The sequence below is a fragment of the Quercus lobata genome, chromosome 7 (assembly GCF_001633185.2).
Source record: "Quercus lobata isolate SW786 chromosome 7, ValleyOak3.0 Primary Assembly, whole genome shotgun sequence".
NCBI lineage: Eukaryota > Viridiplantae > Streptophyta > Magnoliopsida > Fagales > Fagaceae > Quercus > Quercus lobata.
The window spans coordinates 44858178-44885750 of NC_044910.1; the positions used below are offsets into that span (position 1 = coordinate 44858178).

Here is a 27573-nt window from a genome sequence, read left to right on the forward strand (position 1 = left end):
TATAGACTAAAACTTTCTTAAAAAAAAAAAAATTAAACAAACCTAAAACTAAAACTTAAGCTTGACTTATTTATAAATAAGTAAATATGAATGAACTTTTTATCAAACTAAGTTTAAAATGTTCATAAATAATTTGATTCATTTACTACCCTATATTCAACTCATTGGTTTCACCCATTGATTTGGTCAAAAGCAAGTTGTCATTTATAGATGCATTGCCTATATCCTCCTCCTCCTCTTCAGAGTCAACCTAACTATTTGGTTGACATTATTGTGGTCGTGGGTTTTCACGCAGCATGTCAATTCAAACACCGCTCCTTACCTAAATTAAGGGTTTTTATTTATTTATTTATTTTATTTTAATTTTTAATTTTTTTTTTATATTATTTTTTAAAAATTGCATTTGGCAACGGTACACAACCAAGAAATTTCTAGAACTCTATAAAAAAAAAAAAGAAATTTTTTTTAAGAACTACATGGAGAGGACGTAGAGTATAGGCCCTTACTGTAAATACATATTTTTAATTTTTAAATAATATTAAAATTATTTTTACAACTTTCAAAAAAAAAAAAAAATTATTTTTACACACTTTTTTACTTAAATTAATTTTCCAAAAAATTAAAAACGATTGTTTAAACTTTAAACACACGCAGCGGAGGCTAGAATTCCAACACTCCCAACAAGTCTTCTTCATCTCCACCGCAGCTTTCTCGTTAAGTTCCGGATCACACGCATCCCATTACGTCATTGAGTCGGCATACTACGTCTTCTATATAAATCACCTCTACTTCCCTTATTCCCTCACACAAATTTCTTTCTCCTTTTCTTTTACTCATATCCATCCAAAGATGCAGATCTTCGTGAAAACCCTAACTGGAAAAACCATCACCCTGGAGGTGGAGAGCTCCGACACCATAGACAACGTTAAGGCCAAGATCCAGGACAAGGAAGGCATTCCCCCGGACCAGCAGCGGCTCATCTTCGCCGGTAAACAATTGGAGGACGGTCGTACCCTCGCCGATTACAACATCCAGAAAGAGTCAACGCTCCACCTCGTGTTGAGGCTCCGTGGAGGCATGCAGATCTTCGTCAAAACCCTAACGGGAAAGACGATCACCTTGGAGGTAGAGAGCTCCGATACCATCGATAATGTCAAGGCCAAGATCCAAGACAAGGAAGGGATCCCTCCGGACCAGCAGAGGCTCATCTTCGCCGGAAAACAGTTAGAGGACGGCCGCACCCTCGCCGATTATAATATTCAGAAGGAATCGACTCTGCATCTGGTGTTGAGGCTCCGTGGAGGTATGCAGATATTCGTCAAGACTCTGACTGGGAAGACGATTACTCTGGAGGTGGAGAGTTCTGATACGATCGATAATGTGAAGGCGAAGATTCAGGATAAGGAGGGAATCCCTCCGGATCAGCAGAGGCTGATCTTTGCTGGTAAGCAATTGGAGGATGGGAGGACTCTCGCTGATTATAACATTCAAAAGGAATCCACTCTTCATCTTGTTCTTCGTCTTCGCGGTGGCCAGTAAAAGATTTTCTCTGAAAGAAAGAAGGTTTTATGTGTTTGTGGTGTGGTTTCCTTAATAAATGTAGTTGTTTAAAGTTTTTTTTAAGAACTCTGTTGTGGTTTAATCAATGTATTTATATATATCTAATTTGAATAATAGTACCTTGGTTAGTTTAAATTTCTGTGTTTTTATCACTACTCGATGCCTTAAGTCGATATGATTCATTGGTATGTTCGAGGAATGGACCTTGAAATTTTGGTCCTCAAATAGCTAGATTTAATGCCTCCTATGAAAGGCTATACCGGGAGGCATATTGAGATTTTGATTTGGATGTTTAGAGGTATTTACTGCCATGAGTGTTGTTGAAAAGATTAGCAGCCTCTCATCACAATTCACCACTTTGTTATTTGTTGCTAGTGTTGTATATGGTCTTTCTCATTTATGGTTGTTCCAGTAATGCATTTATAAGCAAAGCATTTTAGTTAGATATTCTAGTTCTGTGCCATGGGTATGTTTATATATTGTGTTTTATTTGCCGTGATATCTATCTATCTATATATATTGGTTTTTGAGATAATTCAGTAGTTGGGGGAGGGGGGGTTTTAACCTAGACGTCTTGGAATTGCTTGTTGAGCTACAAGCCTTAGCTCTTGACCGTTTGTGGTGGTGCTTGATATCATGTACTCCATATGATTCCTGTTCTAATCCTGTGCTTCCCTAGCTTTGTATGGGGTGTGATTGTTGTTACTTTTGTTAGTTAGCAAAGCCATTTTTATATAGTTATATTTAGTTTTTTCTAGATTCTGTTGGGTTGAATATGAATTGGCTGCCGAATGGGCGGTACATATAATAATAGCATGCTACATGGTACTGATCAATTTTTCACTAGCGTTAAAAATTGTTGTTGAGGGAAATTGTGAGTGCTGCAATTAAGTGACAGACTCTGTGAATCGCTTTCATCCCTAATACCTTGTGCTGTGTTAGTTAAAACTGAGGTTTTTGTGAAATAAATTCAAAATAGCTTCCTGTTAGTAGCTACAGCCTAGAGCTGAAATGTTGCTGGTATTTTTAGCATTGTTCTGGATTTAGAGCTCTGAAATAACTGTATTGAAATTCAAGCTATTCTGTTGCTTTTCTGTCAACTTTCTGCCTTGTGGAAACCTGAGGTTGCTGATTATGAATTATGATTGCCAGTTATGTAGTGTTGGCTCTGTTCAAATTCAATTGTCAGAATGGATAAAACTAGTAGTTCAGGTTAGGTTATTTGGGTCCTAGTAGAAGTTGTTTTTAAGTATGCTTCCGTTAGCTCTTTCATGAATCTACTCTGTTTTAACTAGTTATTCTGTTTCTGAGTAGAAGCATGTTTAAATATCTTTATGTTTGGTTCAAGATCTTTTATTTGATAAAATTTGTACTGGTGCTTTTAATGTCAAGAATACAATTATATGATATTTCTTTTCTATCAAGCATTTTGTCTTTCTTCCCCTTTTAAAGGGTTAAGCCACTTAAATTGCAATCTCTATGAGCTATTGCTCTCCTGACAGCCACATACTACTTGTGAGACTGTTGGTGAGAGTGATTGATTGGTTTAGAATGTGTTGATTTAGTCTGTACATACGTATTTGGACTCTTATTCTCATTGGGGATGAGTATGTCTTATGATACAAGAGATGCGTTTGGATAAGCTATTGCAAAACAGTGTTTTGGGATTAAAATTAGCATTTGTAAAAAAGTTATGAGTTGCTGTTGCAAAACGGAGTTTTGGGTTTCAAAAACACCATTTTAAGCCCTCAAAATGCCAAACAAAACGGACCTAAGATGGTTGTATTAAACAGAGACTTTGTTGATGAATAGCAAGTACCCATAATTAAGTATTGAAATTGAAAATGTTTCTAATCTTCCAAATCCAGTAGCTTTCTTCTAGAGATTGTTGAATTAATTTGGTCATTGTACATGTTTAGGTGGCTTGAAACTTCTACTGGTTAGGGAAAAATAATTGCTTTGGTAGTAGAGTGGTGCTTGATGCTTACATTGTTAATTAAGTGACTTCCTAGTGCTAGAGGAGAATGTCCTGATCTTTATGATTCTCATTGGCTGTCCATTGTTATTCCTATAGTGACTTATAAAATGTCCTTTTTTTTTTTTCTTTTTTTCTTTAGTATGTAATGAATTTGGCTTGTCCTAATTCCAAAATTTCCTTTGTTATATTCATTTGGGACCTTGGATTTATGGCACTTCCTATTAGTATATCTTTTTTCTTCTAGCTGTTGGAAGTCTACATTCAGCGACAGCTACTTTTATGTATGCACGCCCTTATGTGTAGTGTGTACCCTCCTTTGGATAAAGTTTAGTTCCAAACTAGTTTGAAGCTATCACAACTTTTATATATATACACCCTTTTGTGTAGGGTGTACCCCTCCATTAGATAAAGTTTAGCCCCAAACTGGTTTGGAGCTATCTCCTCCCACCTAGGTAGCGTCGATGACAAATTATAAGACAATCTATAAACAAGTCACATGACTCATTAAAAAAGTCATGTGATTAAAACTATATATGGGTGCTCTACAAGGATGGCTGGACCCCATGAATTGAGTGTAAGGGATGAAAATGGTCATCCTTTTTTTTTTTCCTCTACTGAAACTATAAATACCATTGTGAACTTTGATGATGCTGATATCTTCAACTAGAAATCTTTCCAAAAAACATAAAGTTGAGATTGTCATTTTTCAGTCTATGATTGGTGTACATAAATGAACAAAGTTACAAAGATACAGAGTGGCGCCACACCTACAGAATGGCTGCTAGGCAGGCTGGTGACTGTCTTCTGGCTCCTCTTTATTTTTTTTCACTTATCTGTAATCTTTTAATCTAGCTATTGTCAAATGAGAATTCTATTGAGTGAACGTCAAATTCGTGCTGAACACGGAATAAATGACGAGATGCAGGAGAATGTGTGGAGCTTGGCACATGAGCACCGCGCTCTTCATGTCCATGGTTTCTCTGGTTCTTAGGCAATGATGCTTGATCATGGTCGTGCGAGGATGAATGGGGGCCGTTCATATCCCTACCTTCATTATTGAAATTGGACATCCTCTGCGTTTTATGAATGCTGTCTATTTCACCTTGATAGTGATGAAGGAGATGGACAGGAGACATGGAATGCATTGGGGTTTCTGGCGTACTGGTTGAATGTTGATTCTGTTTTATGTTTTTCTTTGCTTTGTGGTGCCACTTTCTTAGTGCATTTGCCACTCTTTCGTTGAGGATTGTTGGTTTCATGGTCGAACCCATCTGCCATGGATCATTTAGATTTCTTTATGCCAATGAATAAATAGATTGACAATCAACATGGAATAATACTTGGTAGATTAATTATTGAATTTTATTTCCTCTGCATATTTAGGGCAACAAGTCTTACCTGTGTCCCCAAAGCATATAGAGGAAGTCACATAGCTGCATAGTATCTGTATGAGGTCCCTGCTCAAATGGCAAATATCACTGGCATCATTAAATTCAAATTTCATTTGTTAAGGGAAATGTCAGTATGAAACTCACCCCATAGATATCCGGATGATCACATCTTCCAACTTCTCATGAAAGCAAGATTTTAACCCAAATTGATGCTGATTGCATAGGAAATAATAAAAATCAATTTTGGAATTTTGTTAGGAAAACCAGTCAATTTTTTAAAACTAGATTTAGTAGTTGGATGGTTTACCCAAGTCCACACAAAGAAGGCCAGTTGAAAGGCATTCTGCAAGAACAAAAGAATGATCAGGAATGGATGAAAATATAAAGTGGATAAATGGCGTAAAATACAATATATGATAGTAGTGCCAGTACCTCTCTCTTGAATTCTCAAACCCATCTTGGTTATAATGACTTGTAGCTTTGTCCCAACCAGTAAAATTATCTACAGAAGCACCATATCAGCAATTAGATGCGTTTGCGGGACTGTCTAACAAAGTAAATATGTGAAATGGACTAAGATGATGCTTACAATCAGTGGAAGGAAGGGCAGCCACAGATAAGAAAACCAACCTGTAAATTTTAATAAATAAATAAAGGAACAAGAAGAAGAAGATGACCAATGAAAACTCAAACCCAAGTCACACAACCTTTGAACCTATTCAATTCTAGTTGAGTTTCACTAATTCAATAGAGTTGCCTAATACCTACACTCACTATTCTACCCAATCGAGTGCAACCAAGATCAAGGTCTTTGCCATTGAGCCTCTCTTGCAATCCCACTTGCGTCCAATTGTAAGGCTATTTTCCATCTATGCCTTCTTGTCTAAGAACTGAATCAAGATAATGATAAACCAATGTCATTTCACAAAGGCCTTGATATAATAGCTAGATTCTAAAAGGTGAAGAAAATCAATCCAGACATAGATTTAAGAAATTCACAACACTCAAGCCAATCTACTTTAACTCAAATTACACTTTTTTCTCCCACAAGATGGGCTGAGGACCCACTATGTGCATGTATAACTTACTAAGAAAAATAAATTATATCATTTAAATATAATAAAGGAAATGTTTGAATGTCACATGGATTCATAACCATATAGTGTTTTACAATGCACACACAAAGCAAGAACCAAATCACTTATGAATGAAAAGAGAAAAAAGCTCATCAATTAGAAACATAAATTGGTGCTATTGCTTTAAAAAAATTTGAAGAGATGCACACAAGACCCTCCTAGTTCATTGAAATTCCAATTTGGCGATTTCTGAAAATTATACCAACCCGCACTTCAGTTTCCATATATTTGAAAAATCAATCAATTGATCCATATTTTCTAGTGACATATACATGAAAACCCGAAAACTGACTGACCTCATACTACAAGTGATCCAAACATCTTTTGCTCCAAATACCCATTAAATCACTGGGTACCACCAATCATCACTTTAGTTGCTGCAAGATGAATTCGCCATAATGTAGCTCCAAATTAAGACTTTCAAGATTACCTCCACATAATATTTCTGGAACTCTTGGCGGTTAATTGGGTTATACATAGATTTTCGTGCAAAGGATCAACACTAGATAAATGACCCATATTAATTGCATTTGAAAAGACAAGCTAGTAAATATAAAGCTCTCATTATTGTTGTTCCAAAAGTGCAAAATTTAAATTGGCATCATTAAAATTAATTAAGGAGTTTAATTTGTCACTGTTAAAGTTGCCCAAAAGTTTAATTAGGGTTATAAACGAGCCGAACTTTGTCGAGTAGTGAATGTTCAAGTTCAGCTCAACAACAAAATTAGAATATTCAAGCTGGGCTTGAGCTTGAATCAAGCCTACAAATAATGTTCAAGTCTGAGCTCATTATAAAGTATAAAACCTTAAACTTGGCTTGGCTTGGCTTGGCTTGATTCATTAGTTAAGCCAAACTTGAGCTCAATATTATGCTTTTGAGCTTGAGATCCAATACAAATATATTATCAAGCACATAACAAGCTTATTGTCCAACCTATTTGGTTTGGATTAGTGGTCTCAACTCTTAATTTCCAATTAATTAAATTCTTAGAAAGATATGAGTTTATTTGTCAAAACTTGTATCAATCTTATTACCAAACTCATAAATAAGTTTAGACTCAACTTATTTTGTATCGAACCCTAATGTTTATGAGCATGTTCATGAATAATTTTTTTTTACTTAAGTTTGACTTGTTCCTTAAACAAACCTAAAACTAAAACTTAAGTTGGATTTGTTTATAAATAAATAAATAATTATGAACGAGATTTTTATCAAATCAAATTCGAGTTATTTATGAATAGTTTAGTACATTTACAGCCTTAAGATCAACCCACCGGGCAACTTGGTGAAATTTCAATCATTTTCACCCATTGATTTGGTCAAAAGCAAGTTGTCATCAATATATCGCATTAGCCTATGTGGCACGTCTTCCGTTAGAAATTGCATTTGGCAACGGCACACAACCAAGAAATTTCTAGAACTTTATAAAAAAAAAAAAAAAAAAAATTCCAGAACTTGAACTACTTGGAGATAATTTCCCAGAAAGGCTAGAATACCCTCCCAACAACTTCGCCGGACCCTCCAGACCAGCAGAGACTCATCTTCGCCGGAAAGCAGTTAGAGGACGGCCGCACCCTTGCCGATTACAACATTCAGAAGGAGTCTACCCGCCACCTGGTGCTGAGGCTCCGTGGAGGAAGACTCTGACAGGGAAGACTATTAAAAAACGCTATTGTGGTTTCATCAATGTATTTTATATATCTAATTTAAATAATATTTCCTTGGTTTGTTCAAATTTCTGTGTTTTTTCTGTTGTCATGTGATATACTTTGATGCCTTAGTTCAATATGGTTCATTGGTATGTTCGATGAATGGACCTTGAAGTTGGTCCTCAGACAGCTAGATTTAATGCCTCCTATGAAAGATTATACCGGGAGGCATATTAGGATTTTGATTTGGATGTTTAGAGCTATTTACTGCCATGAGTGTTGTTGAAAAGATTAGCAGCCTCTCGTCACAATTCACCACTGATTAATGTTTATGGTTGTTCCTGTAATGCTGTTATGCCAACATGTTTATAAGCAAAGCATTTTAGTTAGATGTTCTACTTCTGTGCTGATGTGGTATTGGGTATGGTTATATACTGTGTTTTATTTGCTGCGGTATCTATATCTAGATGTCTTTCTTGGAAACATCAGGAATTGCAAGTTGAGCTACAAGCCTTAGCTCTTGGCCGTTTGTGGTGGCGTTTTGATATCATGTTCTCCATATGATTCCTGTTCTAATCCTGTGCTATGGAGGCCTGATAAATCAAAGGATATGATGGCAACTTTCCTAGCTTCATATATGGGGTGTGATTGTTGTTACTTTCATTAGTTAGCAAAGCCATTTTTATATAGTTATATTTAGTTTTTCTACATTCTGTTGGGTTGAATATGAATGGGCTGCCGGATGGGCAGTACATATAATAATATGCTACATGGTACTGATCAAATTTTCATTAGTGTTAAAAATTGTTGTTGAAGGAAATTGTGAGTGCTACAATTAAGTTACAGACTCTATGTGAATCACTTTCATCCCTATTACCATTCGCTGTGTGTTAGTTAAAACTGAGGTTTTTGTGAAATAAATTCAAAATAGCTTCCTGTTAGTAGCTTCGGATGAAATGTTGCTGGTATTTTTTGCATTTTTATGGATAAATAAGCTTTGATTCAAGGCTCTGAAATAACTGTATTGAAATTCAAGCTATTCTGTTGCTTTTCTGTCAGCTTTCTGCCTTGTGGAAACCTGAGGTTGCTGATTATGAATTATGATTGCCAGTCATGTAGTGTTGGCCCTGTTCAAATTCAATTGTCAGAATGGATAAAACTAGTAGTTCGGGTTAGGTTATTTGGGTCCTAGTAGAAGTTGTTTTTAAGTATGCTTCCGTTAGCTCTTTCATGAATCTACTCTGCTTTAACTAGTTATTCTGTTTCTGAGTAGAAGCATGTTTAAATATCTTTATGTTTGGTTCAAGATCTTTTATCTGATAAAATTTGTACTTGGTGCTTTTAATGTTAAGAATACAATTATATGACATTTCTTTTCTATCTAGCATTTTGTCTTCCTTTCCCATTCAAAGTGTTAAGCTGCTTAAATTGCAATTTCTTTGAGCTATTTCTCTCCTGACAGCCACATACAATTTGTGAGACTGTTGGGGAGTGTGATTGATTGGTTTGCAGCGTGTTGATTTAGTATGTACATATGTATTTGGACACTTTATTCTCATTAGGGATGAGTGTCTTGTGAAACAAGATGGTCCTGTAAATTGAAAATGAATAGCAAGTCCGTTGAAATCAAAAATGTTTTACAATCTTCCAAATTCAGTAGCTTTCGATATATATTGTTCTAGAGAATTATTGAATTAATTTGGTCAATGTACATGGTTGGGTGGCTGGAAACTTAGTAATGGTCTAGGAAGAATAATTGTTTTGGTAGTAGAGTGGTGCTTGATGCTTACATTGTTAAATAAGTGACTTCCTAGTGCTAGAGGAGAATGTCCTGATCTTTATGATTCTCATTGACTGTCTATTATTATTCCTACAGTGACTTATAAAATGTCCTCATTTTTTTTTTTTTTTTTTTTTTTTTTTTTTTTTTTTTTTTTTTTTTTTTTTTTGTATGTAATGAATTTGGTTTATCCTAATTCCAAAATTTCCTCTGCTATATTCATTGGTACCTTGGATTTTAGGCACTTCTTATGTAGCGTTGGCTCTGTTCAAATTCAATTGTCAGAATGGATAAAACTAGTAGTTCGGGTTAGGTTATTTGGGTCCTAGTAGAAGTTGTTTTTAAGTATGCTTCCGTTAGCTCTTTCATGAATCTACTCTGCTTTAACTAGTTATTCTGTTTCTGAGTAGAAGCATGTTTAAATGTCTTTATGTTTGGTTCAAGATCTTTTATTTGATAAAATTTGTACTAGGTGCTTTTAATTTCAAGAATACAATTATATGATATTTCTTTTCTATCAAGCATTTTGTCTTTCTTCCCTTTTCAAAGTGTTAAGCCACTTAAATTGCAATCTCTATGAGCTATTGCTCTCCTGACAGCCACATACTACTTGTGAGACTGTTGGTGAGAGTGATTGATTGGTTTAGAGTGTGTTGACTTTGTATGTACATATGTATTTGGACTCTTATTCTCATTAGGGATGAGTATGTCTTATGAAACAAGAGGTGCGTATGGATAAGCTATTGCAAAACAGTGTTTTGGGTTTAAAATGAACATTTGTAAAAAAGTTATGAGGAGTTGCTGACTTGCTGCTGCAAAATGGAGTTTTAGGTTTTAAAAACACCATTTTAAGCCCTCAAAATGCCAAACAAAATGGACCTAAGATGGTTGTATTAAACAGAGACTTTATTGATGAATAGTGAGTACCCATAATTAAGTGTTGAAATTGAAAATTTTTCTAATCTTCCAAATCCAGTAGCTTTCTTCTAGAGATTGTTGAATTAATTTGGTCATTGTACATGTTTGGGTGGCTTGAAACTTGTACTGGTTAGGGAAAAATAATTGCTTTGGTAGTAGAGTGGTGCTTGATGCTTACATTGTTAAATAAGTGACTTCCTAGTGCTAGAGGAGAATGACCTGATCTTTATGATTCTCATTGACTGTCTATTGTTATTCCTATAGTGACTTATAAAATGTCCTCTTTTTTTTCTTTTGTATGTAATGAATTTGGCTTGTCCTAATTCCAAAATTTGCTTTGTTATATTCCACACCAGCTACTTTTATGTATGCACGCCCTTATGTGTAGTGTGTACTGTCCATTGGATAAAGTTTAGCTCCAAGCTAGTTTGGAGCTATTACTGCTTTTATGTATATACACCCTTATGTGTAGTGTGTACCCCTCCATTGGATAAAATTTAGCTCCAAACTAGTTTGGAGTTATCTTCTCCCAACTACGTAGCGTCGATGGAAAATTATAATACCATCTATAAACAAGTCATGTGACTCATTAAAAAAGTCATGTGATTAAAACTACATATGGGTGCTCTACAAGGATGGCTGGGCCCCATGAATTGAGTGGAAGGGATGAAGATGGTCATCCTTTTTTTTACCTCTACTGAAACTATAAATACCATTGTGAACTTTGATGATGCTGATATCTTCAACTAGAAATCTTTCCAGAAAACATAAAGTTGAGATTGTCATTTTTCAGTCCATGATTGGTGTACATAAATGAACAAAGTTACAAAGATACAGAGTGGCGCCACACCAACAGAATGGCTGCTAGGCAGGCTGGTGACTGTCTCCTCATTCCAAAGTCTCATCGGACCTCTCTCTCTACATTATCCTTTTCCTCTTTATTTTTATAGGATTTTTTTTTCACTTATCGGTAATCTTTTAATCTAGCCATTGTCAAATGAGAATTCTATTGAGTGAACACGAAATGAATGACGAGATGCAGGAGAATGTGTGGAGCACGGCACATGAGCACTGCTCTCTTCTTGTCCATGGTTTCTCTGGTTCTTAGGCAATGATGCTTGATCATGGTGGTGAGAGGATGAATGGGCGCCATTCATATCCCTACCTTCATTATTGAAATTGGACATCCTTTGCGTTTTATGAATGCTGTCTATTTCACCTTGATAGTGATGAAGGAGATGGACAGGAGACATGGAATGCATTGGGGTTTCTGGCGTACTGGTTGAATGTTGATTCTGTTTTATGTTTTTCTTTGCTTTGTGGTGCCACTTTCGTAGTGCATTTGCCACTCTTTCGTTGAAGATTGTTGGCTTCATGGTCGAACCCATCTGCCATGGATCATTTAGATTTCTTTATGCCAATGAATAAAAAGATTGACAATCAACATGGAATAATACTTGGTAGATTAATTATTGAATTTTATTTCCTCTGCATATTTAGGGCAACAAGTCTTACCTGTGTCACCAAAGCATATAGAGGAAGTCACATAGCTGCATAGTATCTGTATGAGGACCCTGCTCAAATGGCAAATATCACTGGCATCATTAAATTCAAATTTCATTCGTTAAGGGAAATGTCAGTATGAAACTCACCCCATAGATATCCGGATGGTCACATCTTCCAACTTCTCACGAAAGCAAGATTTTAACCCAAATTGATGCTGATTGCATAGGAAATAATAAAAATCAATTTTGGAATTTTGTTAGGAAAACCAGTCAATTTTTTAAAACTAGATTTAGTAGTTGGATGGTTTACCCAAGTCCACACAAAGAAGGCCAGTTGAAAGGCATTCTGCAAGAACAAAAGAATGATCAGGAATGGATGAAAATATAAAGTGGATTAATGGCGTAAAACACAATATATGATAGTAGTGCCAGTACCTCTCTCTTGAATTCTCAAACCCATCTTGGTTATAATGACTTGTGGCTTTGTCCCAACCAGTAAAATTGTCTACAGAAGCACCATATCAGCAATTAGATGCGTTTGCGGGACTGTCTAACAAAGTAAATATGTGAAATGGACTAAGATGATGCTTACAATCAGTGGAAGGAAGGGCAGCCACAGATAAGAAAACCAACCTGTAAATTTTAATAAATAAATAAAGGAACAAGAAGAAGAAGATGACCAATGAAAACTCAAACCCAAGTCACACAACCTTTGAACCTATTCAATTCTAGTTGAGTTTAACTAATTCAATAGAGTTGCTTACTACCTACGCTACACTCACTATTCTACCCAATCGAGTGCAACCAAGATCAAGGTCTTTGCCATTGAGCCTCTCTTGCAATCCCACTTGCGTCCAATTGTAAGGCTATTTTCCATCCACGCCTTCTTGTCTGAAAACTGAATCAAGATAATGATAAACCAATGTCATTTCACAAAGGCCTTGATATTATAGCTAGATTCTAAAAGGTGAAGAAAATCAATCCAGATATAGATTTAAGAAATTCACAACACTCAAGCCAATCTACTTTAACTCAAATTACACTTTTTCCTCCCACAAGATGGGCTGAGGATCCACTATGTGCATGTATAACTTACTAAGAAAAATAAATTATATCATTTAAATATAATAAAGGAAATGTTTGAATGTCACATGGATTCATAACCATATAGTGTTTTACAATGCACACACAAAGCAAGAACCAAATCACTTATGAATGAAAAGAGAAAAAGCTCATCAATTAGAAACATAAATTGGTGCTATTTCTTTAAAAAAATTTGAAGAGATGCACACAAGACCTCCTAGTTCATTGAAATTCCAGTTTGGCGATTTCTGCAAATTATACCAACCCACACTTCAGTTTCCATATATTTGAAAAATCAATCAATTGATCCATATTTTCTAGTGACATGTACATGAAAACCGAAAACTTACTCACCTCATACTACAAGTGATCCAAACATCTTTTGCTCCAAATACCCATTAAATCACTAGATACCACCAATCATCACTTTAGTTGCTGCAAGATAAATTCGCCATAATGCAGCTCCAAATTAAGACTTTCAAGATTACCTCCACATAATATTTCTGGAACTTCTGGCAGTTAATTGGGTTATACATAGATTTACATGCAAAGGATCAACACTAGATAAATGACCCATATTAATAGCATTTGAAAAGACAAGCTAGTAAAGATAATATGGAAGATGATGAAAACATGGGTAATTAGTAAGGTTCAGTTACACCATCCACATCATCTAAAGAAACTTTACAAAAAATTTGAGAGCTATCTAGATGCAATGAATTACACAATAACCCGAAATCTCAATTATAAAGCACGTGTTGCTAACAACTTCTATTGCACAATCAAATGCAAATTTCTAGGGTGTGCTTTTGGTTTTCTTTTAAAGCGATCACAAATGCATATGTACTAGGTAGCCTTAAGCACCATATCTCAACTGTAAGAACATCTGATTTAAACAATGCCTAGGAATTTGGCAACCCCTCATCTGGGGATTCATTGAGCATTCTATACAGCCAAAAGAATACTAGAGTGTACAAAGCTTTTCACTGCAGCCCCACCCCCCATCCCCCCTAAATAGTAATTAGAACAAGATTATTCAAGAAAATATATATTTTTTCTCAAAACCAGACAAATAGTTTTAAACATGTCTTTTAATGAATTGGTTTAGAAGCATACTTACTAATTTTTTTTTAAAGAAGACACATATAAGGATCAATTAAGCAAGATATGTAATAGATATTTCACTCATCCAATAATATCACTCAATTGATGAAAGACTTTGGATATATTTTAATTCTACAAAAGACCAGGTATACCTTTGTTAATCTCTGGACTAATTTTCACAGCCATCTCAAAACTATCATTGTTCCTTGGCAGCTAGACTTGTTCGAGCTTTTCCAGAACCGTGCAATAAATAATCTAAAGACCAAAGTTGCATTAAAAAGAGAAATGTAGAGTGTTGATAATAAAAAGAAGATATTGTTAGCGTGTGTCAAATAGATAAACTTTGACATAGCACAGGGTTTTACTAATTGTACTTCCATTTTTTATTTTCAATTTTCTCTTAGATCTTTCTATCTTTTAGATTACTTTGACATAATATAAACTTTTTTTCATAAAAAATTATATATAAACAACTACACGGTTCATGACATCACATTGAATGATGGGGGCAAATACAGACCCATTCAACCAATGCACTTAGATAATCTCAAGAAACTGCCCTCTTTTCCCCTAAATACTAACGCAAGAAACTGCCCCCGTCACATGAGTTTCCAATTATCAAATATCTAATGGAGCTGAACCATTATCTTTTCATCTTCATACATGCCTTATATAATACATAGAATTGTATGAAGCATACAACAATTATTTCATTAATCAAATTCTCCATAGGTTTTATAGCATCATATAGACATATCATGAAAAGAGAGAGAGATCCACACCTCTAATAAATGATCATGTGCCATACTTCCCAGAAAACAGCTGAAAAGTACATTAGGTGGTTTAAATGTAGTGTCCACTTCCCATGTGTTTGCTGCATCCCTACAAATAGAAGAGAGGTAAGCACTATGACTTGGGACTTTAGAAGCTAGCATTAATAGTTATTCCTTCATGCACTACTTTGTTTATGTGTATTAAAAAAGCCCAAAGAGTGTTGGCAAAGATGACAGTGAAGTGATTGCACTGGTCTTGTCACTGATACACTCTTTCCAGCCAAGATGAAACTCAATTTGACTTGACTTTGGCTCTAGGACCTAAGTTCTAATGGTGAGTGGTGACGTGAACTACATTGCACGAGCTAAGTCATAGGCAATATCATCTTCCATAGGGCAGCCCACATCTGAGAACTATATCACTGAATTGTGCTTCTTCCATCTAAGTATTCATTATGGAGAAGCCAATAGGCTCTCTTGATCATAAAGAGACATGACTGATCATGGGGCCAAATCAGTTTCCCCGTACTTCCGAATCAGTTATAATTATGTATTCCAATGGCAACATGACTTAGAACTACTTTGAGAATTTTTTTTGAGCTTTAGAGAATGGTTTATCAGATGTGAACAAAGGAACCTAAAAGATAGAAAGATCATTTTTATGCAGGAAAATGAACTTAAGGGATGAAGAAATTTTATCAACAAGTACAGTTATGATCCCAACAATGATGAATTAGTGGTCTGTCCATCCTCATTAATTCAAACATTCCTAACTAACAAAAAAGTAACAAGTAAATAAAAACATGTGATTTTATATTATGTTTCTAAAAATAACTCCTTAACCAATCCTATATAAATAATATTTTTCCACAAATCCCAACCAAAGGTTTTTGATAGCATATATTAAATGATCAATCACGAAGCTGAGGGGTGAAGGAATACTCTAGTAGTTCCAACACCTCTTAAGATGTCTAGTACTGGGGTTCCAATCCCCTCCCCAATTTACCTAGGAAAAAAAACCTTAAATATTGTGATCAAGAAACATGTTCTAATGCAAATTAAAGCAAATAAAATAAACTAAATAAATGAATAAGTCAATCTAAGACTCCTTATCCTAATTAAACACTCCTTATTGGTTTTGTTGCCTGAGTAGTCTTATGAACAAACTCCGTAATCCCAATTCTTCTCAACTGCAAATACCTTCCTTTGGCAGGCGGCAGCCCATTCCAAATTTGTAGATTTTAGAACCTTTAACATTATTGTTTAGCTGTTTGTATAGTCTTAGGACAACTTTATGCCAAACTCTTTTCAAGTGCAAATCACTTAGTATTAAACAAATCCAAAATCTCAACACACACCTGTTTGTTTTTTTATCAACAAAACTAACCAAAAATCGTCATTTTGATTAACAATCAACTAATTATCTTAATATGTGATCCAAAATTTTGTTTAATTTTTAGAATATTAAAAGCAAGGTGCACTTTCAAAAATGCCTTTCCAAAAATATTTAAATGAATTACCTACCCTTTTAACTGTAGAGAGTACCTCTTGATTACCTTGACATAGGATCTAGTCCTTTAATGACTGCTCCATATTCGTAGACAAAAAGACCCAAATAAAGATTTGAAACAATTAATTTGTATAAAAACTATTTAAATCACTAAATCATAAGTGAAAGCAAAAAAAAAAAAAAAACTACATGCCATAGTAGAGGAGTCTACTCTTTACCTCCCACCTGAGCTCTTGAACCTAAATCTCTGCATAAAAAAAAAAAAAAAAAAAAAAAAAAAAAAAAAAAAAAAAAAAAAGAAAAAGAAAAAGAAAAAGATTATGTATTTTTTAAAGCAATTGAATGAAAGGGGAAATTGATTTAAAATATTTTCAAAGAAGACAAGAGAGTTCAATACCACTGAACTATTATGGAAAGGTTGCAGTTTAAATCGTTGACCTTGTACCATCCTCCCATCCAAGAATCTTCACCAAAACATCGATCTCTAAAATAGGAGATCCACAAAACAAAATTTCCATGGTCTTACCTCAGAGGTTTTGAATTCTTGCAAACACTTCAAACCTAAAAAGTAAAAATAAACAACAGAGATTAACCTTTAGACTAATAGGACCTTTCAACATTTTACCACACTAACCATTACATGATTTAGCTTGGCTGGATAGATCTAAAGTATTTTCATATCTGAGGGTTGAACCTGAAAAACCTATTTCTGTTTTACCTTAAATTTAATATCTTTACAATAAGCAAAAGAAAATATACAAATTGACCCCCAATTTGGGGAAAAAAATGATAGGATTGCATAGCGCATATATTGCATATTCTTACGTTTTCCATCCAAATCTAGATGTCCTCAATAGTTAAACCACATTAAAGAAAAAAAATAGTTTCGTTGGAACATTAATTTTTGGCTGCAGTTCAGGATTGAATTCACACTTTCTTTATAGTTTGTTCTTTGTTTGGCCATGTAGAAAATAAGCGAAAATGGTCAAGGTTCTCAAGTAATTATTATTATTTTTTTATGAACAAATGAATTTATTAAAGAAACAAACCATACAAACAGGAAACACCAGTCTCTAAAATCTGTAACACCTAACCACAAAAACAGAGCAAGCAAGAAACTAAATAAAAGCTGTAACTAAACTTTAAGAAAGAAAGAAAAAAAAGAATCAAACTAAAACCCTCAATTATGGTAAACTCAATCAAGGCCTTGATGGCTTAATACCTCCTCAGTCTTGACATTGCAGCAAGAATACATAAACATTTCTTTCAAGCCAAACATAATAAACCACTGCAGACCTAGCAATTTTTCTTATGGTATTTTTAGAACTTTGGGCCTTCAACTTATTTTTAACCCCAAAGAACTACTCGGTACCAACTATATGCCTAGGGTTATATTAGACACTATGACTTAATAGCAACCATAGCCTCTTTGAGAAAGGAAGGATACTCAAGGATCCTGAGTCCATAGTTTAGTGCAAAGTTGATTTTTATTTCTCTTGGTAATATGTATGCATTCTTGTACAGTTGTCACTTTACCTCTGAATAAAATAATGAAAAATCTAAGTAATACTATATAGTGAATCAACAAAAGAAAAGAAACATCTATGAAAATTAACAATATCAAAATTTAAAACCCACAAGAAAAGCAAAAGTAATTAAACAAAATTATTTTTTAGAAATTAACAATTGGCTTGATGAATTGCATAGGTCAGAAACATCTAAGCAAATAGGTTCAATATCTTGAAAAGGCATTTCATCGAACAGCTTGTGTGCTTGGCTTAAATTTCAATTTCAAATAATTAGAAAGCATACTCATTATTTAATTAAATTGAAGTTCAGAAAATCTTGTAAGAAGAAATTATGTACTAGAAGCAGACAAATTAAACGAATAAAAGAAAAATATTATAATAAATGAAAATTAAATTGCAAGGTGGAAATGAATCTTGAACCTACCAATTACTTTAACAGCAACTACAATTGCATAACACCGCACATTTTTGTTGTGATGGTCACTCCACAGGCATAAAATTCTTGTGGGCTGTGAGAGTGCAAGGGCTGGGTTTAAATCTTCAGGAGTGAGTTTCACACACACATACACACATATATATATATATATATATATCTTGTATTAAAAAAAAACTGCATTAAAATAAAATAAATTAAATACTTATTTTATAACTAATAAATACAAAGCCTAGTAGCTTGATTTTCCTATAAATACTTGAGCAAAAATCCTATGAAAGATACAGGCAGCCAAAGATGTGAATGCAATAATGCAACTATAGCAGGCATACCTTGGCATCGAGGTTGCTTTCAGGTGGAAGCATAATTCTTTGAAGTTTGATCAAGATGTTCTTGTCTTCTTTGATGGTGGAAATAGATTGAAGTCAGAATCATTGTTGTCAAAGGCATGGGCCACTGAAGAGGAACCTAGATCAAACCCATCACTGAATCCCAAATCTTGCCGACCCAAGCCTAATTCAGACCTATTTGTGGTATTCACTGGAAGCACTGGCAAAGAATGGTGGATGGTGGTGTCTTCAAAAACCGAAGGAGCCAATGTTGAATTATATCCAATGCTTGCAAATGGATTGACAAATGATGATGAATCCGAAGTGTGCAAATCATTATATTCAATGCTTGCAAATGGATTGACAAATGATGATGAATCCAAATCGAGCACATCACCTGGAAATGTTGATTCAAAGTTTGGTTCGATCAAATGCCCCGAAACCCCTCCATTGTTGAAAACCCCATGGTCTAAATTTGAACCATAAGAAGTGGAGAAAAAAGCTGACAGAGGTGGTAGCTCAGTGTTATCACAAATCCGGGCAATTGAAGAAGAACCCAAATCATCCAACCCAGAAGTAAATCCCAAACTAAAGCTACTAGGAAGTATTTGAAGTTTTTTCCAATCGTTGAGATAGCACCTTTCAAGCTTATGAAGAGATCCAAAGGCCTTATGAACCTCAATTAAATTTTCACAACCACGAATGTCCAATTTCTCTAAGTTTGGGGCACCCAAGTCAGGTAATTTTTCAAGACTTACACAACCGTATGGATTAATTTCTTCAAGAGATTCCAACCTAAAGCTGCTAGGAAGTATTTGAAGTTTTTTGCAATTGCAGAGATACCACCTTTCGAGCTTATGAAGGGATCCAAAGGCCTCATGAACCTCAATTAAATTTTCACAACCACGAATGTCCAATTTCTCCAAGTTTGGGGCACCCAAGTCAGGTAATTTTTCAAGACTTACACAACCGTATAGATTAATTTCTTCAAGAGAGTTCAAGCTAAAGCTGCTAGGAAGTATTTGAAGTTTTTTACAATTGCAGAGATACCACCTTTCGAGCTTATGAAGAGATCCAAAGGCCTCATGAACCTCAATTAAATTTTCACAACCACGAATGTCCAATTTCTCTAAGTTTGGGGCACCCAAGTCAGGTAATTTTTCAAGACTTACACAGCCATATAGATTAATTTCTTCAAGAGATTTCAACCTAAAGCTGCTAGGAAGTATTTGAAGTTTTTTGCAGTTGCAGAGATACCACCTTTCGAGCTTATGAAGAGATCCAAAGGCCTCATGAACCTCAATTAAATTTTCACAACCACGAATGTCCAATATCTCTAAGTTTGGGGCACCCAAGTCAGGTAATTTTTCAAGACTTACACAGCCGTATAGATTAATTTCTTCAAGAGATTTCAACCTAAAGTTGCTAGGAAGTATTTGAAGTTTTTTGCAATTGCAGAGATACCACCTTTCGAGCTTATGAAGAGATCCAAAGGCCTCATGAACCTCAATTAAATTTTCACAACCACGAATGTCCAATATCTCTAAGTTTGGGGCACCCAAGTCAGGTAATTTTTCAAGACTTACACAGCCGTATAGATTAATTTCTTCAAGAGATTCCAACCTAAAGCTGCTAGGAAGTATTTGAAGTTTTTTGCAATTGCAGAGATACCATCTTTCGAGCTTATGAAGAGATCCAAAGGCCTCATGAACCTCAATTAAATTTTCACAACCACGAATGTCCAATATCTCTAAGTTTGGGGCACATAAGTCAGGTAATTTTTCAAGACTTACACAACCGTTTAGATTAATTTCTTTAAGAGATTTCAACCTAAAGTTGCTAGGAAGTATTTGAAGTTTTTTGCAATTGTAGAGATACCACCTTTCGAGCTTATGTAGAGATCCAAAGGCCTCATGAACCTCAATTAAATTTTCACAACCACGAATGTCCAATATCTCTAAGTTTGGGGCACCCAAGTCAGGTAATATTCTAATGGATAAACACTTTTCCAAATCAATACTTTTCAAATTTTTGAAAAGGAACCCCTACAAGGGAAAAAAAAAATTGTTCTTCAAAAAAATTTTAGAAATAACATTTAAAGAAATCAAAATTCATCAATACTAATACTCATACCTGCTTGAAAAGCTTCTCCAATCTAATGCAACTATGCGGCATCTTGAGTACAACAAGTTCTTGAGGACAAAAATTGGATGGCAAGGAAAAATGATATTGGTCCCATTCAAGTAACTTTAATCCATTGGGGAGATATTTAAGTTCTTTGAAAATGAGTACATTACTAACCATAAGAAATTTGAGATTTTCCATCTTTCTGAAAGCTTTAGTATGTAGTTGCATTGTTATTGGATTAGGCGAATGCAACTTTATACCTCGAATTTCGTCTGAACCCTAATTGGATAAAAAATTAAATGAAACATATAATACTATAGAATTTTCCAAAACTATAATAATCTTGAAATTTTTAGAAAAAATGATATTGTTAAATTCATATTTTCTATAATGTTAAAAGGAAAAAATATTAAAGGAAAAAAAAATTTATTACTTCTGTATGATGAAAACCTAAGAAAAAGAAGTTATACCTTACTTTTGGTTAGTACTTCAAGAGCATCCTCATATTGCCATAACCTGCTCCTCTTTTTAAGGATTTTTGGTGATTCTTGTCGAACAATTTCCCTACCCATTTGTTGTACCAAGTCATGCATCCACAATATGTGACCGAAATCAATAGTTATGAGACATTTATTAACAAGGTTTGGAATACCAGATTTTGGATATAAATTGCAAGCATCTAATATATTTACAACATTATCCTTATTCCTTCCTTTGAAGAAACATGCAATATCGAGGAAAATATCCTTTTCCGTTGGTCTCAATCCATCATAACTTACTTTAAGTATTTCATGAATATCTCTTTCAGGAATTTTTCTATATTGATCAATTGCATTTTCCCATTCAGATTTTGTTCTTCCACACAAATCAGAACCTATTATTGTAAGAGCTAATGGTAGGCCATCGGCATATTGTATGACTTGGTTTGCAAGTTCAAAATAATCTTCCTCAAGTTTAAATCTTCGGAAGGCATGTTGATTAAAGAGTTCAAGAGCTTCATGTTCGTCCAATTTCTTCACCTTGTAAGTTGTATAAACTTTAAGAGTAGCTAGCAAGTGTGCATCTCTTGTTGTTATAAGGACTCTACTTCCTGAAAAAATCCAATCAAATTTTCCAAACAAATTTTCAATTTGTTTTGATTTATCCACGTCATCAAGAATTAGAAGAACCCTTTTACTTTGAAGCCTTTCCCTTATCATATTGGCTCCATGGGCTACACTCTCCACCTTCAAATGTTTGCCCCTTAAAATATTAAAAAGGAGACTCTCTTGTAGTTGCATTATGCCATTATTTGTTCCAGAATTCTCTCTAACATTCTCTAGAAAGCAACTTCCTTCAAAATACTCAGCAATTTTATTATAAACATCTTTTGCAATAGTTGTCTTACCTATTCCCCCAAGACCAAGAATCCCTACCAACCGAACATCATTTATTTTAATATCCAAAAGTGATTCTATGGCCTTGGTATGAGAGTTTACTCCAACAGGGTATTTAGCCACAAATAGTTGTCTTCCACTTAATTTGGTATACGATATATATTCAATAATTTGTTCGATGAATTTATATTCAGGGTTGCTGCCAATCACAAATCGTATGAGACATTAAATGAGTTGGACTAGTTGATATTCTAAATATGAAAATATAAGAATTAAGATGTCTAGTTTTGTGCATTAAAACCAACACTTGACACATTATCAATTAAATTAAAGGATATATGATAATAGCTTAATTTTACATATTTATATCATTATTAGAAAGCATTATCATACTTATTTTAAGTTAATTCATGTATTTTATAGTTGGTTTTGGAATAATGCTAAATAATCAATTTTGTGCTTAATTGAATTTTAATGCGTGAATTTGTCTTTTGTAGGATAATGAAATTAAATAAGTGGATTTGTGCAAAGAAGAAAGCTAATGGACTTTACTTTTATAAGGGCCATGATGAAGTCAAAGAAGGCCAACCCTATTAAATTCAAGTCCAATTGGAGCAAGGAATCAAAGAAAATTTGCACCAAATCCAAGTCCAATTCGGATTAGGATTCCAGCCTGCGCACCAGTTAGTATTTGGAGCATAACTATCGGCTCAGATGTCCAATCAAGATGATTCAAGTTGGGATGGAAACCAAACTTAAATTACTACAACTTTTTAGTTTACCAAAAGTCCGAATTCGGAAGTTAAATGGGCCAAAAACATCGGTTAAGTGAAGCATAAAAACCTGGGATTTTCTCCAAACGGGAATTCAACTTGTAATATGATTCCTTGACCTATTTAAAGGCTCTTTAGGGCAAAATTCAGAGGAGAGCTGCCGTAGAACATAATTTAGGTTTTCTTAAAGTTTCTTTAGAGTTTTTAGTGTTTTATTTGTATTATGGCTTGCTAGAAGCCTTGCTAAGGCAAGGGGTGAAACCCAACCGTTTATTGGTATGTTCTTAACAATTATTTATTGGTTTTAATGCTTATATTTTTGATTGATTTACTCATCTAGAAAAGTGTTTAGTTCTGTATAATGCTTTAATTTATCGTAGACTCCAGGCACGTTAAATGCTTAGCATTCCCTACGAACTAATTCACTAGTTTTGTTTTGCCTAAAATCAATCAATTTCATGAAACTACCTTAGAAAATTAATTCTTGAGTTCTTATTGTTAAATCATCCAACCAAGATCAACCTTCGTATGAATTTTAGTTGAGTTGTAAAATAAATATTGTTAAGACTATCAATAAATGTGTTGTGTGTGGATCCTTAAACCCTAGTGCCTTAATATATTGTTATTTTTTCTCAATTTAAATTACCTTTACTAAACCATCAAAAATCTCTTCAATTAAAATTTATTATTTTAGTTTTATTCTCTTGTGGTTTGCTAATCAATTCCCTTTTCCTTGTGGATTCGACCTCGGACTTATCGAGTTATTACTTCACAACAATCCTGCACTTGGGAGCATTATTTAAGTTGTAACAATATAATTCAAGGATTTGAGAAGCATCATTAATATTAGTTTTTTTGGGGAAGGAAAGACTATGGATTACCATACTTGACCAAAATAATCAAAAGAATTTGGAATTATAAAAAAAAATTGGCGGGAGAAACTATAAGATTAACAACTGTAGAGAACTTAAAGATAGTCCCCGAGGAGGGGTTCTCAGATCTCTTCACCAACAACTCCACACAATAAAGATATAATTAAATAGGGGGAACAAACACTCTACAATGGGAAACACAAACAGTGGATCTCTTTGACCATTAAAATACTCTCTTTCCTATTACAAATGCTCATATGACCTTGGGAAGTTTTTTCTTTTGTTCCTGTGGTATTACACTGAATGTTCCTCTCTTTCTCTTTTTCTAAGATAGGTCTTTCTTTCTTTTTTCTGGATCCCCCTCTCCTTTTGGCCTCTTTCCTTTATATAGCTTCAATCCTTGTTCTCATCCTTACAGCTATTCTGCTTCTACCAAGAGTAGCAGGGATATTTTTCCCCTACTTTATCGGGTTCCTCACCTTCTTATCTTGGGGTTCTGACGGCCTGGGGGTTACATGTACTGTTCAAGTTGTCTTATGCGCCATTAATGCGGCAGAAGTTAGGTAAGAACCCCTTCATTAATGCGGAGGTAAAGATCTTCCTCCTTCTTGCACCTTCTACGAGTTTCTCGTGGTTACTAGTAGTATCTTCCAAAGGTCACACATTGATCATCCATGCTTCAAGACTCGGCTAATGCTAATAATTTCCCTTTCCCGCGGTAATAGGCTAACCGTGGTACTCCACCTTATCCTACAAACTTATGGTGTTCCAACTTTCACCCCTTTCATGGATTATCACTCTTTGAGCATTCCTCTCAACAGAGAGGCTAGGCCCAACTACTTTCCCTTGGCCCAGTGACTCTTTGCGCCCTAGGCCCGAGTAATGACTGTTTCACTCCCCACAATAGCCTCCCACGATCTTCGGGTCATCACTACTAACGTGAGGATTGTGATTCAAGGAAATCGTGGCAATCATTACCTGGCATTAATAAATAGTGGTGGCGTCAGACATTAAATGCCGCAGACATACCCGAGATTCTAGCCCTACGATCTTCTGCGTGTGTCTTTGAATGGACAGTTAGATGGGTCTATTAGAAAATGGAAAAAAGGGCTGGAAAGGAAGGGTCTCTTCTATCCCTTCCACTCCCCCATTTTTCCTATATAAGGGAGACCTTAGACCCACTCTCTGGTTCCTTTTACGTTTTTTCTTTCCTCAAACATTACAAGTTTTCTATCCCTCTCATCTCTTCACTGCTTTCTTTTCCGATGACCTTCAAGCAATTACTAGCAACTTTCCTTTTATCTGCCTTTCTATCATCTTTTAAGTTTGTCTTCTCCCTCTCTCTTTAGATTTAATCTTTGCCATCTCTTTCTTCTTAATTCTTGCTTTGCCTACTATGGGGAAGTTCAAATCGATGGTTGATACCCTTGAGAGACTAGCTCAATTTACTAGGAAGTACAACTTCCCTGATGATGTAGAAGTGAGTTATTGCCCGAAAGCTGAGGCAATACTCTAAAGAGGGGAGGATAGAGTAGTAATTCCCCTCGTTGCTATAGTAAAGGGAGGAGTTAGGATCCCTATGAGTGACCTCCTTACTAACTTTCTTCGTCATTTTAAAGTCTGCCCCAACCAATGTACCCCTAACATCTTTAGGATCATTAATAGCGTAGACACCCTTAACAAAAGGCTCGGACTGAACCTTACCAAGCATGATATCAATTATATGTATATTTTTCAAGATGGTAAAACCTCGGGGTATTACTTTAAGATCCGGCACGGGGAAGTGAGGCTCATCTCTGGTCTTCTGGATTCTGATAGAGAAACAGAGGGAGACTATTTGATCGTCTCGGGGAATTGGTACCCCAGTGGGATCCATTGCCCCACTAAGGTGGGTAATGCAGGTGGGTAGATTTTGTAGGACTCATTTTTTCTCTACTAACTCGTTGTTTTCTAATTTATTTCATTCTCGAGCTATTGTTAACATTCGTTATGATAAACCTTTGTTTATTTCTTTTTCAGAGGACCAGGCATTCAAGAAGAAAAGGCAACTAATCAACTCCACGGATTTGAATAGATTACTGAGATCTCCAATCTATCCTTATCCTGACGGTCAACTCCATGCAGCTTATTTGATCCTTGGGTACTCTCCTGTGTACCGTAGCTTTCAAGCCGCGAGGAAGGCTATCACAATCAAGCATCCACTGCTTCCATACATTGACGTTTGCTGTAAGGGGTATATACTATCTCCCTCGGAAAGTGCTCGTCGAGAAGAGGGGCGATACCACAGTAAATCTCCTCCTCTTTTTACCCCTGAGGATCTAGGAGTTACCCTTGCCATCCCTACTCCATCTGACCGCCCTAGGAGACAAAGAAGGAAGAAAACAAACCGCGACACAACGAACGACCTTTCTCCACCCCGTGAGGAACTCAACATTCCAGCAGCTATCCCTTTGGACGATCCCTCCTCCGAGATGACACTTCAAAGAAGTCGGGTCACCCTTGCCTAGGTTTTGGCTAGGCCTGTTAGGCCTCAAGGCCAAATAACCTCTCTACTCCTTTTCCAGCTCCATCGATTACCGCGATAACCACTATCCCAACCCGTGAAACTAGGGCTGGGCGTAAGCGACCAAGGGTATCAAGTTCCGCGTAGCCCTCAACAATTCTTGACTCAGGGAACTCTCCTCCAAACTTGGGTGACACCCATGTTGATGTTATGGATGCCTCAGCCTATATAAAGTCATTTATGGTGGACGGGGAGGCTCTTCCTGCTACGGACAAAGTAAGGCCCTGGAGGGATGGCCATGGAGGAAAAGTTGCTGAATGTGTAGGGAAGGCTCTCTTACTTCTCGATGACATGAAGCATTGGGAAAAATGGGACGATGATACCTTGTTGCTAAACATGAAGAAGGAAGCCATCATGGTAATCAACAATCTCATTGCCTTTCTTATTTTTCTTTAAAGAATTTTGCAAATTCAATTAATCTTTTCTTCACAACTTTTGGCAGGGCTATCAATGCTCCACGGTCATTGTGGAGAGGTTTCTAGCTGTCAAGGCTAAGGCTGAAGAGCTATATACTAACAACGAGGATCTTTTGAAGAAGATTTCAGATGTGATGAACAAAGTTTCTAAATTTGAAAAGTTTCGAGCTGAGGCTAAGGAGAACACCAAGGCCATTACTGAAAGGAAGCTTTGGAGAAAGAGCTTGAGGAAATGAAGAAAGAACTTACGGAAAAAGAGGCCGAGCTGAAAGGTTATGTGGCAATTGATGAGGCCAGGATTCAAGAGTCCTATGACCAAGGCTAGCTCAACTGCATTTCCTCTATGAAGCCCGAAGTGCAGCAAAACCTTCAAGTCTACTACTCCAAAAGGTGGTTTACTGCGCTTGATAAGATGCAAGTGGAACCTTCTTCATCCCTTAGGCAAGAAAGCAGCATCCCAATCCTTGAAGAACTCATCATCATTCCAAACCCTGAGATCCAGGCGATCATCAATGACGTATCTCCCGTCCGCGAAGCTGAAGGGACTGATCCTACCGCGGGGTCAGTAGGAGATGTGATCAATCTTGCAACTGTGTCTACCACCGAGGAACCGCCTCATGCTTAAGCTTTTTTCTTTTGGATTTTTTGTTTTTGTTTTTTGAACACTTGTCTATCTTGCCTGGTTTTTGGGGGCCACAACTTGGTGTTATTATTACTTTTTTTGTTAGGTACCTTGGACTTCTATCTGCTAAGTATATCTCTAAGTT

At 35.5% G+C, this 27573-nt stretch overlaps 2 protein-coding genes and 2 long non-coding RNA genes across 14 annotated transcripts in view; 2 read left to right on the plus strand and 2 right to left on the minus strand.

Annotated features, from left to right (window-relative positions):
• The first annotated feature begins 648 nt into the window (after positions 1-648).
• LOC115952321 (polyubiquitin 11) lies at positions 649-1712 on the plus strand. The gene has a single exon (XM_031069483.1). It carries the CDS (start codon positions 850-852, stop codon positions 1537-1539), a length of 690 nt encoding a protein of 229 aa, XP_030925343.1. The 5' UTR covers positions 649-849; the 3' UTR covers positions 1540-1712.
• A 9312-nt stretch (positions 1713-11024) lies between these two features.
• The window catches only part of LOC115952314 (MLO-like protein 12), a 47759-nt gene continuing 31210 nt past the window's right edge, over positions 11025-27573 (minus strand). The window contains exon 15 of one of the 2 annotated variants that reach the window (XM_031069425.1): positions 11025-11801. In XM_031069425.1, the coding sequence (XP_030925285.1) occupies positions 11397-11801 (405 nt within the window). In that variant the 3' untranslated portion in view covers positions 11025-11396. The remainder of the gene's footprint in view (positions 11802-27573) is intronic. The other variant, XM_031069427.1, reaches the window with a different exon arrangement.
• LOC115952324 lies at positions 11929-18775 on the minus strand. Of its 8 annotated transcripts, none has more exons than XR_004083381.1 (14): positions 18683-18775; positions 18342-18426; positions 16786-16949; positions 16607-16635; positions 16403-16462; positions 14888-14987; positions 14258-14360; positions 13356-13513; positions 12686-12816; positions 12511-12551; positions 12354-12423; positions 12229-12264; positions 12066-12133; positions 11929-11987 (listed from the first exon to the last, which is right to left on the minus strand). It is a non-coding gene; the product is annotated as an uncharacterized LOC115952324 (long non-coding RNA). The 8 variants fall into 8 exon arrangements; XR_004083384.1 differs by adding an exon at positions 13216-13249 and having other exon boundaries at positions 11935-12133; XR_004083387.1 differs by having other exon boundaries at positions 11935-12133; positions 13356-13436.
• Positions 19338-20412, plus strand: LOC115952326. Of its 3 annotated transcripts, none has more exons than XR_004083390.1 (4): positions 19338-19418; positions 19517-20039; positions 20138-20246; positions 20345-20412. It is a non-coding gene; the product is annotated as an uncharacterized LOC115952326 (long non-coding RNA). The 3 variants fall into 3 exon arrangements; XR_004083389.1 differs by lacking the exon at positions 20345-20412 and having other exon boundaries at positions 19517-19625; positions 19724-20039; positions 20138-20306; XR_004083388.1 differs by lacking the exon at positions 20345-20412 and having other exon boundaries at positions 20138-20306.

Coding starts and splice junctions, on each gene's coding strand:
- LOC115952321 (XM_031069483.1), top strand. CDS start 850: ATGCAGATCTTCGTGAAAACCCTAACTGGAAAAACCATCACCCTGGAG.